Genomic DNA, 19,160 nt, shown 5'->3' with positions numbered 1-19,160 from the left:
CTTCCCATCCCCATTTGTATCCTCCAAGGAACTCGAAGCAGCTCACATTAGATCATCCTGTTTTATGATCACAGCCGCCATGAGATTGGACCTGGACCCCTAGACTCTCTGGTCCAACTGATGTACTTTTAAGGAAGTGGCTCAGGCATGAGGGTCCTCTTAAATCCTTCAAGAGCTGTCGGGATCAAACCCAGATGCTGCTGCTCTGGCTTCATTGAAAGGTGTTTAATTTTTTTTAATGCAGCAAAGCCTCAAATCACAGTTTCATGCTGTAATTGGCTATGGCAGAGGTGTCCAACTCTGGGAAGGGGCTGTTGGGAGTCCTAGTCCATGAACATCTGGAGAATCAGCGTTGGACACGCCCCCCCCCCCCCCCCCGGGCTACAGCATAACACAACCAAACCACTCAATTTAGGGGCCACCACCATGCAAGCCCAACAATTGATGGGAGACACAGCAAAAGCAAAGACTCTGCACAAAGTTTGTGAACACATTTACAAAAGCCATATGCATTCACGTGTTTTTTCCTTAACCGTCTGCATATCAGCACCCCACACACAAGAATATTTAACATTCACTTACTCCCTTTCCTTCTCCATCAACTTGTCGTTGATATTGTCTTTGATAGTGGACCTGGAGCCCTTGTGGATGATCGGATACCTGAGTGGCACTTGCAGGAAGAAGGAAATCATGGAGACCAGGTGAGCCGTGTAGCCCAAGGCAACCGCAATGCTCCCATCATCCTTTGCTGTACAGGAAGAGAACACAGAGCTTGGGCGTCATTCCCAAGAGCAGGTCTGTCTCTGTCTCTCTCTCTGTCTCTCTCTGTCTCTCTCTGTCTCTCTCTGTCTCACACACACACACACACACTTGTCCACTTCAGACAAAATGTTGATGGAAGGCCTAGGGGGAGGGATACATCAAGCACACACACACACACACACTTCATTATTGCATGCCCTTTGATGATCTAGTTTAACCCTATCCTCTCTCACCCAAATTTAATTTTCCACAACCTGTCTGCGCCAGCATCCAAGAAATCAGATGAAAGGCACTCTCCTCGGGCAATTTGGCTATTCTGTTTCTGCCCGCTCACATTTCAAGTGGTACCACGAGGCACCCAGTCTAATTCTAGGTGACAAGCTGGCTAAAAACAGTAATCATTTTATTGGCACAGTCAAATAGCGAGAAGTCTAAGAAGTGAGTTGTTAAAAGTCTTTCGGGTTCAACTGACAAGCAGGGCCAGAAGGAAACAAGGGAATCGTCATCTGGCTTCTCTGCAAGGACTCTGATCAGCAGATGGGTTTATTTCAGCTGCCAAAGAACTGCATTTGCCTGTCTAATTTCACTTCAGGGCTTCCCACTGTTCCTTTTTGGGGGGGCCAGTTCATAAAAACAAGCGTACCCTATGAAAACAGTAACATGACAAGATAGCTTGATAAATCTTAATTATTATTCTTTATTTACTTTATTTTTATCCCACCATTCTCCTCAATGGGGATTCAAGGTGGCTTACACAGGTGGCTCGTCTCCTCCATTTTAGCTTCACAACAACCCTCCAAGGTAGGTTAGGCTCAGGACCTGTGACTGGTCACCCAGTCAGCTTCCATGGCAGAGAGGAGATTTGAGCCTAGTTCTCCCAGTTTCAAGTTCAATGTGATAACCACGACTCCACACTGGCTCTCTTAATGCTGGGCTGCAGATCTACCAAACGGTTGGGGGGAGAAGCCCACTGAACCTTAAATAAAATAGTCTCGGGGTAAAACACGGTCCAATGAGTACCCCTTTATCAAGGGACTGCTTGAGGAAAATATTCAGTGCACCCCGGTAAGTAAGATGAAGAGTCAGACTATATGTATATATATATATATAGCCTGACCTCTGCATCTCACTTACTGGCTCCAAATATTTGGTGAGCCCAGGAAAGATGTCAGTGGGTGCTGTGCTAGAGTCTTCTGGTTTAGGTAGTAAATCATGTTATGCTTCAGTGCACTCTAGCCTACCTTTGCCCAACTAGCACAGTTACTATACGCTGTCTCAGAAAAAGATGTTAGTGCAGTTGTGTGTGTGTGTATCTGCATCTATATATATCTCTCAATTAAAACTACGAAATGATAAAGTTCTTTGTCCATCTAATTGGATGCTGTGAGTGCCTCAGTCAACTGAAAATTCAGCAGATGCTCACCTGAAAATTCAGCAAATTCAGCAGATGTTCACCTGATTAGCTGCTGTATATAAGGATCAAGGAAGAGAAATGTAACTAACTATATGATGTTTCCTTTCAGCCCATGTTTCACAAACAAAGGCATATGTAGACTGCAGGGATGGTTAAAAAAATCAAGTTGTAGATTAGTCTGTCTCAGAAAAAGATGTTAGTAGGGTGGTATATTCTGCCCCCACAGAACTTAACATCCCGAACTTTCTTTGTTGTAGAATGCTCTGCCTGAGTCCTAGTACCTACCTAGCCCTGCTCCTCCCATCTGTTTAACAGTCGTTCAATGAATTATAAACACTCTTGCACCAGAACACCATGTTCAATAATGCACAAAATAATGGTTTTGGCGAAGACAGGGGAGAAATGAACGATAATTCTCATATTCATTTGGGACTATATTCCAATGCGGAAACATACAATTTTCTCGACCGCTGCATCTTGATTGACTGTAGTAACATCTTTTTCTGAGACAGAGTATAGTAACTGTGCTAGTTGGGCAAAGGTAGGCTAGCGTGCACTGAAGCATAACATGATTTACTACCTAAGCCAGAGGACTCTAACACAGCACCCACTGACATCTTTCCTGGGGTCACCAAATATTTGGAGCCGGGGGGGATATTGATCACTGAAAACTTAATTGACTGCAGATTTTTAAAAATGTTGTTTTGGCAGCAGCTGCCACCACAACATAAGGATGTTCGTAGTACGACTGAAGGTAAGTTGTGAGAGCTATTTTATGATCGGGTCCACCTCTTGCAGCAGTCATTCTGTGGCAGCCATTTTTTGGCTGCACCCACCAAGCTGTTTCAGAATTCCAAAGGTGCCCACAGGTTCAAAAAGGTTGGTGTTCCATGACCAAAACTGTTTTCACAAAAACTGGAAATACAGTATGAAATTGTCAGGGAGCTCCTGTTCAGAATCTGCCTTTATTCCAGCCGATTCAGGCACCTGGATGTGTTTACACAGGTCAACGGGATACCGATCAGAACAGCAACACGCCCAATTACCTTGGAAGTCTTCAGAATTGGGCAACTTGACTCCACAGATAAAATAATCCTTTTGGTCATTCTGTAGATTTAACAACAGAAAGCAAAACTGGATCAGAGCTACTCTGGAAGAAAAAAAAACCTGTAAACAGGTAATGGCAACAGAAGGGGCTTTAAACAGCTAGACAGGAGTGCAGTAGAACTTTTTGGAGTATAAACTTTTAGGAATTTTGGAGTATAAACTTTTAGGAGTTTCTGACTAGATGGGGCTGAGAGAGTTTGGAGAGAACTGTGACTGGCCCAGGGTTACCCAGCAGGCTTCATGTGGAGGAGCAGGGAATCAAACCCGGTTCTCCAGACTAGAGTCTGCCGCTCTTAACCACTACACCACACAGGCTCTTGGTAGAACTGCTGAGATTAACAGAGAGGCTTAAAAAAACCCCAAAAGTTAAAAGATAATATTAAATAAAAAAAATATTACTATATAGAAGCATTTATAATTAATATGATGAATTTAAAAAATAATACCAACACTGGTATATTTGGGGTTTTTTTTAGTTAAAATAACCAAACATCTCATAGAATAGTAGTTGTAAAATTTAAAAGGCAATTTTGGAATCAAAGAACGTTATCACAGCTAAGATCCATTTTCAGTTAATAATGTTTGTATGATTCTTTCTTTTCTGTTAATAATGGAGAAGTTATTTAAAAATTAAAGAAGAGATACTGATGTATATGTTTCCAAAGCAGGTGCACTTAAGACAGTCCAAAACTTACCAAATCAATTGGGTAAATATAGGAAAGCTCTGACAGCAACTGCCGGCATCTGATGGTCAACTGAGCATTGGTCTTCAAGAATTGCTCTCTTGGTACAGAAAAAAAGAAAAAAGTTATCCACCTACATGCAGGATTTAAACTTTTGCTCCTGTTGGACTGGCAGGAGTATTTTAGATAAGAAGAAAATAACCCTTTAAAATGCAAATAGTGTAGGCAAAAGGGCTCTGCTAGTGTGGTACATTTATCATATATGTATGTATAGAATCGAAGTCTCTGAATCTCCCCTATTATTCCTGTGACTTAGTTTGGTCCTCTTGGGTGGAGCTCTTGGTTTCAGTTTCTAGTTCTTGTGTGTTAGCTAATGCTGATGGTTGCAAGAGGTGCCCCCCGGCAAATAAAAGGCTGTTGTTTCAGACCAGCTTGAATCTGTTGAATGGACTCTGGCCCAATCTCTCGAGCAAAGAGAAAAACCCTACTGTGAAGTAAACAGCCTCGAGGCAACCAGTAAGTGCACAAAAGCCTTAAGGGTCCAGAGCCTGATGGGCAACGGCAGGAATACAGAACTTCCTTGTCCCATGTGCTCTGTTCACCACTGACTGTTTGTTCCTGGTTGGACTGGACGCCAATGTGGACTACCCTTATTAGTTCCAACCCAGCCCCTTCTTCCACTCATATGCATTCCGCAAAACTGGAGGCAAAATCCATGCTGAGACCACTCTTTGTCATCTTCTCCAAGGTTGGAAAACAAAAGCGCAGACCCCCCCCCTTCCTTTTCACCTCTTAGCTGTGCACTCTTTCCTCGACTCCTGCAGGGGTTCTTTAGCCATCTGCAGCTTCTGATATTCCTCTTCAAACACGTTTCCTACCAAAGGCATTTTAAAAAGAAGAAACCGTTAGGGGTTCCATTCACATATCAGCTCTGATGGCAGGCAATGATTCCGGCCAGAATCAACTAGGTGCCGTACGTTTTTCAGGCTGCGTGGCTGTGGTCGGGAAGTTTGTGATCCAGACACTTGGTCCATATCTGCAGCTGGTGTCTTCTGTCACATACCATGACATGCCTCTGAAGATGCCAGCTGTAGATGCAGGCGAAACATTCAGAACAAAAACTACCAGACGGCAGCCACACAGCCCAGAAAACTTATGACAGCCAGATTCCAGCACTATTGTCAAGGAATCCACAAAGGGAGAGGCAAGATTGCAAATGACTCTTTTTAGGGAATCAAATGCTTCGCAGCCCATTTGGGGCAGTGCTGGACTGGAGGGGGGGGGCGGGGATTGGGTGTTCCCAGAGCTTCTCGCATTGCTGCAGTAGGAAAAGCTGGGCTACTGGACTTCTGAGCCCTTCAAGCCAGAGGCAATTTGACAATATCTAGGCAACTTCCTGAAGACATTAGCACAAAGATGTCAAGGATCTCCAGTCAAAAATTTTATAAACCGCTGTGGTTGGTCAGAGGAGAGATCTCCTCTAGGATGCTGTACCTTCATTCATTCATTCATTCATTCATTCATTCATTCATTCATTCATTCATTCATTCATTGATATCCCACCCTTCCCAACAGGGCTCAGGGCGGCAACAACACAGAACCAGTACAGAATAAAAAGCCACAGAACACAATTAAAACAGCAAACCCCAACCACAGATGGCAACAATCCCCACCCCCCACCCCCTCGCAGCCATGGGAGGCCAGTGATGATAATGGTCAGGCCAGCCGGCTAAATGGAAATGCCTGGTAGAAAAACTCCGTCTTGCAGGCCCTGCGGAACTCATTCAAGTCTCGCAGGGCCCTGATCTCTCTAGGGAGCTTATTCCACCAGGGAGGGGCCAGATGGGCAGAGGTGGTTTTATAAGTACAAAGTCGACATGGAACCTACAAAGTCTGAGCTACTTCTACACAGCTGCCAATCCTGGCTCCACCCTTTCATCTGAACAGCTTGCCGTTAAGGAATGGACCACGGTGCTCTTAAATCCCCCACTCCCCTGCTTGCATGCAGACCACCACTGCCAATCACTGGGAAGCGACGAACGACCGCCATTCAAACTCACCTCGCTCATAGAGCGCGCTTTGCTTCTTATGCAGTAAAGCCACCTCTCGATCCAGAGCTTTCTTCTGCCTCTCCAGCTCATTCCGAAGCACCAAAATCTTCAACTGTAAACACTCGCTCTCTTTTTTCTGCCGATAAAAATGCCAAGTATTAAAAAGCCCTGCTTGGTAAACATATTTCTGTTGAGCATTAAATACCACAAAGCGTCCTCAAGCACTTACAGCAGTGATCCCCAACACAGCGCCCAGGGGTTTCAAGGAGTTCTCTAAGAGTTTTTAGATGGAGGGGGGGAGGATTTCCCCAAGAGAGGTTTCTGATTGGCTACACAGATTTCTCAAAACATTGCAGCAGCAATAACCACAGTACAAGGTTCTTCAGCATGCGACTTAGCGTAAGCTGCCATTTTGTGACTGGCTCCACCTACAGCGGAAGCCATTTTGCACCCGCGCCCACAGAGTTATGTCAGAGTTCCAAAGGTGCCCACACCCTCAAAACGCATGGGGACCCCTGGCTTAGGGTCAGGCTTGCAGTCTACGAAGAGGTCACCGGTTTGGGAGAAACATAGATTCTTGTATGGCTTTCGGCTCAGTCACATCACAGAGTAATACAGGCAAGTCCTCAGCACAAGCAGAGAGTTATAGCTGAGGAAAGACTGATAGCTTCAAAAGAATGCATCAAATGTGTTCAGGGACGAGCGTTGGGGATGAATGACAGAAAAGGCCGAGTACATGAAGTGCTAAAACTGCTTCCCAGTCTTGGTGCACTGCCGGTGCAGTCCCACTAGGATATCAGCTGCCTTTAAATAACGAAACAGACAAAGCTCAAGAGCTCCACTAGAACTGTGTGCCTGCTGTTTCATTTGCTAAAATATCTACACATTCATCCAGCAGAGTCCAAGCAAAGAACGGCATTCTTTAGCAAAAATTGAAACTCCAGCTGCTGCCTAAAGTAATTGATATTCTCTGACTGTTGTGGGTTTTCCAAGCTGTGTGGCCATGGTCCGGTAGCTTTTGTTCTCATCGAATCGCCCACAGCTACGGCTGGCATCTTTAAAGGTATGTCACATATGTGAAGACGCCAGCCATAGATGCAGGCAAAATGTTAGAAGCAAAAACTACTAGACCATGGCCACTCAGCCTGGAAAAGCAACAACAGCCAGTAGATTCTGGCCATGAAAGTAGAAGAAGATGAAGAAGAGTTTGGATTTATATCCCCCTTTTCTCTCCTGCAGGAGGCTCAAAGGGGCTTACAATCTCCTTGCCCTTCCCCCCTCACAACAAACACCCTGTGAGGTAGGTGGGGCTGAGAGAGCTCCGAGAAGCTGTGACTAGCCCAAGGTCACCCAGCTGGCGTGTGTGGGAGTGTACAGGCAAATCTGAATTCCCCAGATAGGCCTCCACAGCTCAGGCAGCAGAGCAGAGAATCAAACTTGGTCCCTCCAGAATAGATACACAAGCTCTTAACCTCCTACGCCACTGCTGCTCCTCGTAATCAACATTCTCTCTCCCAGCTTGCACAGGGACATTATTGCTGGACACACTCCCGTTCTAAACTAACCAGAGACTCTACCTTACCTTGGAAATGCAGTGCACAATAGAAAGAAGCCTGCATTTTTTAAAGTGGCAAATTTTGCAACTTTTGAGTCAATCATTCATGCACTGGATTGAGAGGTCTGTTAAGAGGGAAGGAGTGCTGTCGACATCCTGTATCTAATGTAGACATTCACCCCAAGGAGACTTGGGTACTGCCAAATAGGAAGGCACCAGCAGCACAAACCATTAGCGAAAAGAAGAACACAACAGGATCGCAACCGTCGGGCTACAGAGATAGCGGGACAATTAAAGGATAGAGACAGTTGCTCGTGGTTTAAAGAGGGTTTTACGGAGGATCCCTTTACGAGAAAAATGAGCTTCATCTGCCATTTTCCATTTCATGTAAAACCCTTTAGCTGGCCAAGGAATCTCACTAATAAAATGTAGAACTCCCAGATCAGGAGTCAGAAAAACATAATTAAGAGAACGAGGCGCAAGGAGATTGTTTTATTATTACTGATACGAGGCACCAGGTACCTGGCAAGCCATGCCAATATATATTTTTGCAAATTAAGTCACCAGCTACAGCGCTCCCGCTTTTGAACTGAACTGAGCCCTCTGACATTAGCTGGTGCCAATACTGTTTTATCCCAAGGCTATAAAAAGCTACACTGACAATTAAAAAAAAAAATTTGTCTCCCATGTTTGAGAAGTCATTACACACATTTTACCCATCCTCAAAAGCCAGGAACATCAATGCGATCGGCTGTTTCCATACAGTGACAAGGTTCACCAAACTTCCCTCTGGTAGCTCATTAATCCCAATCTGCAAGCGTTTGTTTTTCCTGGCAGCCAACCATTGCTCATTTGCCGCAGAGTCAATCGTTGATGCTTTACAAGTGCCGAGGACTTGGAGACCCCCATTAATTCGTTTCTCCCTCTCAGCAATTTAGGTTCAATCCGATACATCAAGACGTTAGGCTTGCTAGATAAACATTTCCATTGAATAATAAAAAAAGGATCTTGTGTAACAGGCCGGAGGGAATGAACGGTTCAGCGTTTAAATAAGTCTGTACAGATGCAATTATTACATAAAGATGCCATTCGATTTCCAGCTCCTTATTGGAGACGGTTCCTCCTCTGCGCTTCCCAGCTGCTTTAACCACAAGTGGAAAGCTAGGAAAATCATACTGGGCATTTTATCTGGCAACCAGCGAGAAGGGGGCATGGGGGAAGAATACAGAAGTTGCAAGGTTTTTCTACAGAAATAAAGCCTATCCACTTACTGGAAATTGATAAGGAAGTGGCAGAGGGTGGCTCTAGGAATCACCACAAATTCTATGGTAAAACCATAGTGTTTCCTGTGATTCCCAGAGCTACTCCAGAAGTTTGCTCTATCAATCACCACAGCTCTATGAATCACCTGTGATTCCTTAAGCGACACTTTGTCAGTTCCCGAAACAACTTGTGGGTAAGTTCACAAGGCTGGTTTTTTCACTTAATCCCCCCCCCCCCCCACACACACACACACACACTACTGCTCAGAGCAGCAGCATACAATGGGATAAGTGGGTGGAGGAGCTTCTGCTCCCACTGGAGGCGTAGAAACCCTACAAGTCCCTGCATGGATAAAAACTCATTTTTTAAAAAGAAGAAAGATGCTCTGAAATGTCTGACTAAATGACTCAAAGACTTGTATTTCAAAGCCCTCATCTTCCAAATTCTTATACTTTCCAAATTATTATCCTATGAATATTTTTCAGTTTCTAATATGTAATTTTTCTAACTTTTATCAGTTCCGCGTTTATAACAGCGCGTGTGAGCTACCAGAAGTCATGATACTCTAAAGGAGATTCCCCATTAATTAGCCAAGGCTGAACAAGCAAAACTACCACCAGGCATTGAAAAGCAGGGGGAAATATTTTGATCAATTGATTTAAGCAAGGGCGAGAGGGTCAACAACACTGGCTCAGCCCACTGATTCGCCAACACAAACCATGACTCAAGGAAAGGGCTCTTTAAACAGCCTCCCACTCAAATAAAACATACAGGAGATTAAACATGCATGCTGTGTGACTCAATTCATACTGAATTCTGAAAACCAGGCTTGGACTGCACCCCCAGCAAAGAACTCTGCCCAAACCTCTGCTGTTCTCCCCACTAGGGAAGAGAAGGTAAAGACCCCTTCCGCACATGCAGAATAATGCACTTTCAATTCACTTTCACAATTGTTTGCAAGTGGATTTTGCTATTCCGCACAGCTTCAAAGTGCATTGAAAGCGGATTGAAAGTACATTATTCTGCATGTGCAGAAGGGGCCTTAGAGATCCCTTTGCTGATGTTTTTTTAAAAACTGGGTAGGGGAAAAGGAACAACCTAAGAGGCCAGCCTAGTCTGACCTTGGTAGATCTTGGGAGCCAAGCCAGATTGGCTGTACTCAGTACCTGGATGGTCGGCCACTGAGGGTTGCTATGCAGAAACGGGGAATAACAAACTGTCTCTATTCATCTTGAAAACCCTGCGGGGGTTCCAATAAATCAGTTCTAACTTGATTTTCCACCCTGAAACCTGACAACCCAACACTTGGGTAGGAAGAGAACATTTTTCTCCCCTGACTTGAATAGGCTAGGATGGTATCATTGGAAGCTGGGCACGGTCAACCCCGGTTAGGACTTGGAAGGAAGTCCAGGGTAAGTTACACACAGACTTCCACAGAGGAAGTCCAGGGTAAGTTGCACACAGGCAGGGGCAAGCCACCACTGTTCCTCTCTTATCTTAAAAACCCTATGGGGTCGCCCTAAGTTAGTTGCAACCGAACTGCACACTATTATTAATAGAGAAAAGGGACAGCGGGCAAGGAAGCTGGCAAGCTAAACTCTTCGCCTGACTGGACCCGTTCGATCTTTTGCCTGGAGGAGGTTAAGTCAGAAGGTATGCGAAACCTGGACTTTTCCATCATGCTTTAAAACTCCCTTGGAGGACAAAGGAACAGAAGAACTGCTGAAATATTTATTTCAAGTTGATTTCACTATTGTATCACAGGAAATCAACCGGGCGGGTGGGGGGGGAGGGAGGGGTTGGCGATGCAGGACATTTCTTCACACTGCTGTAAACCATGAACCTCCCCTGGGAATTGCTCATACCTGCTCTAAAGAGAAGCCGGACCCCACTTTGAACGCTCCAACGGTGCAGACTCACCTTTTAATCATCTTGCTTTTGTTCACTTACAAGAACAACTAAGTTCGAGTCCAGCAGCACCTTAGAGACCACAAAGATTTGGGGGTGCAAGACACCAACAGGATTTATTTCAACTCTCAAAAGCTTGTACCCTTAAAAATTTGATGCTCTCCAAAATGCTGTACTGGACTCAAATCTAGTTGTTCTAGTGCAGGCCAACAGATGTACCCTCTGAATATTCGCTTATGAGAGTCGCCCAAGCAAGAGGAATGGAAAAGATTCCAAAAGCCTACCAGTTCGTTGCTTGTCGACGTCAGCCTCAGCTTCTCTTCAATCTCTCTTCCTATTTTCTGAACAGTCACCTGAGTCTGTTTGATTGCACACTGAGCCCGGTGGAGCCTGCGACAAGGGAAGGAAAGAACACAGGAAGACATTAAAAACGCCATAAATAATCCCACAACGGCAATGCATTTGTTCCAAAAACTTGTACGCTGCCTCTCCCACAGCTGACCACTAAAACAGAAGGCAGAAACGATGCGAATTACAGCAGACGCAATAAAAATAAATCATCACTTGTTGGAAGCCAGTCCAAGCCTCTGGATGATCTCTCTTAGGGGTGTCAAATAAAGAGCAAGGGGAACAAGAGACTGGCAATTGCCATCTACTAACTTACCCAGCTACTAAGATCAAGAAGTAAAGTCCTGCTCTAATGCCCCACAATTGGGCCTTCTCAGTGATGGCCCCTGACTGAAAAAGGAGATCTAAAGTTCTCTTCAACAGCCTTTATGTAGCCGATCAAGACATGTCAGTTCTGATTACTTTCTTTTCAGTCTTGAGTTGGTCTCATTTGTTTTAATGACAGCACTGTACAGTGGCACAGCATCCCACAGGCCAATTACAAAATCATACTAAATTGTACTTCTTTTTGCTGTTTACTTCGGTTGGGTCTTGGTCCAATAATCAATAAGCGGACTTTAGATGCAGGATCAGTAGTCTTTATTGAGTTGGCATAAAAAACTTGGCTTCAGAAAGCCAGTTCTGGCAATCCTGGCTTTCACAGTCATATTTATCCCCCATTGTCGCCCCCTCCCAACTTCCCAGAGAATGTGAGAAAACGAGGTGTGAAAGACTTTGTTTTTGAAGGCAACTATCCCAGGCCACAGCGATAGTCTCCTGCCGAGCTGCGCCTGTGGCTTCCACCACACCCTCCTCCCATCCGAAGTACCAAGTAGCAGCAGACAAATTGATTGATTGATTGATTGATTGATTGATTGATTGATTGATTGATTGATTGATTGATTGATTGATTGATTGATTGATTGATTGATTGATTGATTGATTGATTGATTGATTTGTATACCGCCCCAAGCCCAAGGGGCTCTGGGCAGTGCACAACAAAGTCAACGCATATACAATTTATAACAAGAGATCACAATAAGTGACCAGATAAACAATTATTACATTTACTAAAATCCATTAAAATAGCGGTCATCTACATGTCTAAGCGCATAGAAACAAAAGGCCCATTACCACGAGACAGGTGTGCTTACACAGAAGGTTGGTGTACCATCCCCCTCTCCAGCAGAAACAATCCCAGGTGTCTCCCTCAATGCCGTTCGCCTATGGCACTCCTGACAACTTCCCACATTGTTCTCCAATTGACAAAATTTGTTAAAACCATTCCCTAGCACAGTGGTGGCGAACCTATGGCACACGTGCCAGAGGTGGAACTCGGAGCCCTCTCTGTGGGCACGCGCGCACAGAGTTCGGGGGAGCAGAAAATCCCTTCCCCACACATCTAGGCTGGCCTGGGCCGCTGGGCACAATGCGTAGATAACCCTGTTAAGTGCTGTTAAACCCCACTGATTTTCATAGGAAGAACTAAAGTGTGATCCTTTACCTGGGAGTAAGCTCAGTTGCTGGCAATGGGGCCTGCTTCGGAGTAAACCCTCCTAGGGTCGTGATTCACCCATTCGAAGCATTGTATAGTTGCTTCAAAGCACAGCCACCAACTACCACCAAGCTTTCTCCCGAGTAATGCGCGCCTTGGAGCCAACCGTTTTTTCTAAATTAAAACCTCAGTATTCAGGTTAAATTGCCGTGTTGGCACTTTGCGATAAATAAGTGGGTTTTGGGTTGCAGTTTGGGCACTTGGTCTCGAAAAGGTTCGCCATCACTGCCCTAGCATGTTGCTCTTTAAACAAGTCCCCACGGGTTGCATAGTAGATTCTCACCAATGGAGCTGATGTTGAAACACAAAAATCTCCCCCTCCCCAGATTCAAATGTGCTGAAGCACAGAATAAAGTCATCACCATTTGGCGTCTTTCTGGGTATACTATATCCATCTGATATAGATCAAACTGTTCTGAGTTGTAAAGCTTTTCAGTCTGCATTTTTCGGACACAATTCCAGACCCTCTGCAGATAAAGAAACCCAGTTACTTTGAATTCAGAATGGATCGCTTCAAAATCTCTCTCTCTCGCTTCAAAGACGATGGTTCTGCTTACTCGAAAAATTCAGTTGCCGTGAACCCACAAGCTTATGATCTTTATACTTTGGCGGGAGGCAGGTCAACCAAAACCGCCCTGAATCCCAAGGGAGATTTGACGGGATATAAATGTAAAGAATAAAATAAATATGTAAATAAAATGGGCTTCTCCTCTGTATCCAATTTAGTGAGGCAGTCTGAATTAAGAACACTTTAGAAAATCTGATCCATTTCATCTAGAATAGCTAACTCAAATACGGTTCAGAACACTTTTATTAAATCAGACATGACATATTTAGACTAGAAATTCCTCCGCAATTAAAAAAAAAAACCTCCTAAAAGGGAGGCTTTAATTATGTTTCAAGAAGGATTTCCCAGAAGCAAATACTCTAAAAGGAAGCCCTTAAAGATAAATTAAAAAGGGAAAAGAAAACAGCCGTCAGAAACATGGCTGGTACGTAAGCGATCTTGTAATGATGAGAGCTTCAATATACAAATGATTCATGACCGCAATTAAAGGCCTAACATCATCCATTTGGTGGCTGCAATGCCTGACTCACGCTGATCCTCAGGGCTTTAACGCTAGAAAGACAGGGAGATGGGAACACTTTCAACTAAGTTAACAGAGCAAAGGTCTCTTGATTCAACATGCTTCTCATGCGCAAAATGACTCTCCCCCACCGGTGACTGGCGTAGGATGAATGCAGTTGCTTGGCAAAGGGGGTTCACCTAGCGACCTATGGGATAGAGATTTTGATCACTCTCAGATGCCCCAAACTTCAGGTCAAGATACATGCTGTGGAACATGAAGCTAGGCAACCCACAGTCAAGTGGTTACGAAAGAACTTAAGAAGAGACCAGTAGTCTACCTAGTCCAGTGCCCTGTCTCACATAGTGGCCAACCTGTTGCCTTGGAGGTCCAAAAGCGGGGCAAAGAGGTCAAGGCTTTCCATTAATAAGAACCTCAAAAAAGCCTTGCTTGGATGAGACAAGTGGTCCATCTAGTCCAGCATCCTGTCTCAGACAGGGACCAACCAGTTCCTCTGAAGGGTTAACAATAGGGAGTAGAAGCCAAGGCTTTCCATTAATAAGAACCTCAGAAGAGCCCTGCTGGATCAGACCAGTGAGAGTCCATTTGGTCCAGCACCCTGTCTCACACAGTGGCCAACCAGTTCCTCTGGGGGTCCAACAGAAGGTATGGAGGCCAAGACCTTCCCCTGACAAGAACATAAGAGTCCAGCTGGTACATCTAGTCCAGCATCATGTCCCACAGTGGCCGACATGTTCTCTGGAGTAAGTTACTGGTTGACTCAACCACAAATGAGGCTGGTTTGAGGTATGATGTTGTTTCAAACCATGAACACCTATTACTTCCCGGACTTCATGCATAGACTGGCTTTCGCCCCAATGGTGACTCAAAGTGGCTTACACCACTTTCCTCTCCTCCATTTTATCCTCCAACAACCATGTACATGACTGGTTCAAGGTCACCTTCTGAGCTTCCATGGCAGAGTGGGGATTCAAACCTGGGTCTCCCAGACCCTAGTCTGACATTCTACTACATCTTTCTGAGACCTTTCATGTAAGGAACTCCACTGTGCAGAGGACAGAGTATCTTCGAAATTGCATCTCCCCATACTACCCAAATAGAGCCCTTTGTTCCTCCGGTGGTAACCTCTTGGTGGTCCCCAGCCAAGGACATTCAGTTGGCCTCAACCAGAACCAGGGATTTTTCAGCCCTGGCTCCAGCCTGGTGGAACTCCTTAACAGCTGATGTCAACACCCTGCAGGAACTCAATCAATTCCACAGGGCCTATAAGACAGAAACGTTCTGCTGGGTCTCTGGTTGAGGCAACCATGGGTTGGATAGATCTGGTTGGTTTCCTGAGTTTTGTATTCCCCCCTTCCCCCCATCCTAACAGTTAGGATTGAATGTGTTAGCTGGAAGAAAGGAAGGCTCCCTGACAGCAGCAATGTAGGCATCAAAGGGATAGAAGCAGAATAGCAGAAAGGAATGATACATGGGATTTTTATCTATTTCTCAGATTCTTTATTGTTCCCCTCTGACATCTGAGGTGAAGAGAAAGTGAAAAGCTCTTCACTGCCAACAAATACAGGGCTAAAAGTCAAGGTTTCCAAAGCCACACTTCAGGTTGACTGCTGACCTAGCAGGCAGTCACTCAAACTATCAACTGAAGGGAACTCAGTACTCCTTGGACTGGCCCCCGTGATAAACTTTCGTTCTCTGAAAGAGCGAGAGAGCCACTTTGCCCACAGTAGCTTTTTAGAAGGGAGATGAGTGTCAGAATATGGGGAACAGTCCTGTGTCTTCGCCAAAACCAAGGCGTTTGATGCAACCCAGATTTGTTTTACAGGACAAATCTTCCCCAAGGGTGAAAGAGAGAACGCTGGCTCCAAATTTGGCACGCCGGATCCTGAAGCAGCAATTTCAGTATTGCTCCTTGTGCTACTCAGAGGAGTCCAAGCACAGGAACAGGTGAATGTTAGCAAGGGATGATTTACGACAGATATGTAAAACACGCAGGGCACACATCTTCTCTCTGCTTCCCTTAATCCATTTTGGTGTTAGGAAAATAGGATTTTAAAACCGAATCCAAGAATGTAGCAGTTTCAGGAAGCATTAGAATTACAGACACGAGTGCTATTTTTGAGAGCGGAAAGGCATTTTCTCCAGGGGTCGGTCCAGCTGGTAATCCCGCTGGGCGCTTCTGGGTTTTCCGCACAGCACAGCTCATTTGCTTGATCCATTGACGCCAGCTGTCATTTATCACTTATAACAGTGCCGGAACGGTGGAAAGCACTTTGGAAACCTCATTTCATTTATCTTCAGCAACTTGAGAGGTAGGTCAATATCGTTCCCATTTTACATTCGGTGAACTGACGGAGTCTGCAATTTGGCCACGGTAACGCAGCGCTCTCCATTGAGCCGAAACCTGAACCGAAGTCTTCCGGGTTCAAGTCCACAGCTCTATGCATGCAACTGGTAATTCCAGTATGCTTGTTCCTTGCACTAACATAGGTGTGGCCTAGCACATCTGGCCCCCCACATTCTCCATCCAGCAGCCGCTACCAAGGACCTTTCTGCCTCCCTGGCAGCTTCTTCCCTTCCCAAACACAGTTGCCAGTTTCATTCTCCCTTGCCCTACTCAGCAACGTTTATGAGGGATGTAGTGGCTGAGATCGCAGCGTTCCAAGATCTAATTTCTTCCTTTAGCTTCGCCAACTGGTTTGTGGATTTGGTAATTGGCATTCTGGGTCCATACTCAAACATAACAACTGTGCATTAGTAAGGAAACACAAAACTCTACAGGAGTACAGATTTACCTTGAATGATGCATGCCAGGCATTAATTAATCAAAGGGATTTCAAAAATAAACTGAATATTATTTTCTCAAACCTAGAGGAGGAGGCTAGTAATTTACAAACTGAGGAAAGGATTTGGGTGTTAAAACCTGAGGCAGAGAGTACAAGTGAACTGAAAAAAGTCATTTTCAATCTGATGCAGTCTAATTTATGGGAAGAGGTTTATAAAATACAGTACCAGTGGGACCAGGAAGTTCATTAGTAAAGTCTCTCTCTCTCTCTCACTCACACACACACACACGACTTCATTAATTAACTGCCTGGTCCCACAGATGACAGATTGATGGAAGATAGATCATAGATAGATAGACGTGCATGTGTGTAAATAAATAAATAAGTATGTGTGTATAGATCCATCAGTCCCTGCAATTACCAGACTCCTGAGTTCAGAAATCAGTTTATGGACACGATAGTGCCAAAGGTTCGCCACCACTGGTATACACAAACACATACACACACACACCGTTATCAGTTGGCATGGAATTCAAATACAGATATGACCCATATATTGTATAATTGTCAACAGTAAAGGTCTTTTTTTGGTGGTGGAGGGAATAACGACATTAAGGACTTTACGGGGGAATATGATTTTTTTTCCGTTTTGATAACTGAAGCCGTCCCCCTTGAGCATTTCAAGGGCTGCACACAAGAAATGGCAGAGAAAGAAGTCCTGATCTTCACCATCACGGCACCAATTTGTAGTGTGCTTTATTGTCAGACTGGTCTAAAAAATTGGGACAACACTTTCACGTCTAAAAAGGAGAATGGGTGTTAATTGTCAGCCTGATATTTATTATTGCTTTTTTCTATGTTTGTATTACTGTATATAAAACAAAAATTAGGGAAATGTGGGACTAGAAAACAAAGTCAATGGGGAACATTAGATTCCGATGAGAAAACTTAAACTACAGCTAACATCCCATTGCTTCGTTGGGTGGCCTTGGGTTAGCCTTTCTCCAAGCTGCTGGGAAAAAGAGTCCCCCTGGCCCCACCCAAGAGCAGCCATGACATCAAAGCACAGATATCTTAAGGATCGCCTCTCCCCATATTGCCCAGCCAGGTCCCTCAGATCTTCAGAGGAGAACCTTCTGGTGATTCCTGGCCCAAAGGATATCCGGCTGGCCTCCACGAGGGCCAGGACCTTTTCTGTCCTGGCCCCTACCTGGTGGAATAAGCTCCTGCAAGAGATCAGGGCCCTGCAGGATCTGAATCAATTCTGCAGGGCCTGTAAGACAGAGCTATTTTGCTGGGCTTTTTCTGGCGGCCAGCCAGGTTGACACCTATCAAGTACAGTCATACCTCTGTTTTCATCAATAATCCATCCAGGATAATGGTTTTAGTCACCATCTTTTATTCTTGTTCTATCCTGTTGTTGGTATTCGATAGTATTTTTATGGTATTTTGTTTTAATTATTTATTACTGTTTTTAAAAACTGTATTGCTTGATTACTGTGCGCTACCGTGAGCCCTTCAGGGATGGGCAGGGTGGGTGGGTATGTATGTACGTTCGTAGGTATAAATAAATATCTAAGATGCTCTAAAGCACAGATATCTAATATGCTGAGCATATATGATCACCTATCAATGTAATTTTCAGTAGGTGGTAGTGAAAAACGCCGTCACAAGGCAAGATGTAAGCAAAGGTGGTTTGCCATTGCCTGTCTCTGTGTCGCGACCTTGGACTTCCTGGGTGGTCTCCCATCCAAGCACTAACCAGGGTCAACCCTGTTTAGCATCCAAGAGCTGATGAGATTGGGCCAGCCTCGGCCATCCAGGTCAGGGTTCATTAGACTACCTGAGAATTAGCTACATGCCATTCGTATAACATAATACAGTCACCTGAAAAACTTCAGCTTTTAACACAATTTTAAAAGCCCCAACGTGTCTGCAGCGGCATGTCTGTAGCCAGCCTCCCTTATATTCGGTTGTCAATCACAGCCGCATTATTCTCTGCTTACCTATAAATACCAAGCTCAGCAAAGGATTTGAAGTCGAGACTTCCTGCAGTGTATTTACTTTCAGATTAAAGTTCTACTGCTGGCTCACAATTTAAAAAAACCAACCCTATAATATTTCAACTTGCTGCTAAGGTCTAATTCCGTTAGATATTAAGGGTTCATAATCCAATGCCACTGAACAATTGCAAAAGGATGCTCTTATATAATCTTTTCTCTCAACCAAGAAGCCAATCAAGTTCCAGATCATTTTCAAAGTATTGGTATTGACCTTTAAGGCCTTAAGCGGTGTTGGACCCACATATCTTTGAGACCGCATCGCCCCATATTGCCCTCGAAGGCCCCTCCATTCATCGGAGGGGAACCTTCTGACGATCCCCGGCCCGAGAGATATCTGGCTGGCTTCAACAAGAGCCAGGGCTTTTACGGCCCTGGCTCCAGCCTGGTGGAATAAGTTGCCAGGTGATGCCCAGGGCCCTGCGAGAGCCTTTGCATTTCCAAAGGGCTTGCAAGACCTGGCTGTTCCACCAGGCCTTTTCCACCTAGCCAGCCAGATTTGAATACAGCATAATCATCCCCTTTCAGTCGGGTGGGGGGG

The 19,160-nt window shown here is 44.8% G+C and overlaps 1 protein-coding gene across 1 annotated transcript in view; it reads right to left on the bottom strand.

The window, feature by feature from the left end:
• Positions 1 to 19,160, bottom strand: part of UVRAG (UV radiation resistance associated) — a 108,612-nt gene that overhangs the window by 42,718 nt on the left and 46,734 nt on the right. The window contains exons 7-12 of the mRNA XM_048495116.1: positions 11,028 to 11,133; positions 6,027 to 6,153; positions 4,756 to 4,840; positions 3,979 to 4,066; positions 3,223 to 3,283; positions 583 to 748 (exon numbers count right to left, since the gene is read on the bottom strand). Of these exons, the coding sequence (XP_048351073.1) occupies positions 583 to 748; positions 3,223 to 3,283; positions 3,979 to 4,066; positions 4,756 to 4,840; positions 6,027 to 6,153; positions 11,028 to 11,133 (633 nt within the window). The remainder of the gene's footprint in view (positions 1 to 582; positions 749 to 3,222; positions 3,284 to 3,978; positions 4,067 to 4,755; positions 4,841 to 6,026; positions 6,154 to 11,027; positions 11,134 to 19,160) is intronic.

This window comes from Sphaerodactylus townsendi, linkage group LG04, assembly GCF_021028975.2.
Source record: "Sphaerodactylus townsendi isolate TG3544 linkage group LG04, MPM_Stown_v2.3, whole genome shotgun sequence".
Taxonomy (NCBI): domain Eukaryota; kingdom Metazoa; phylum Chordata; class Lepidosauria; order Squamata; family Sphaerodactylidae; genus Sphaerodactylus; species Sphaerodactylus townsendi.
This window is presented reverse-complemented; position numbering and strand designations above follow the sequence as displayed.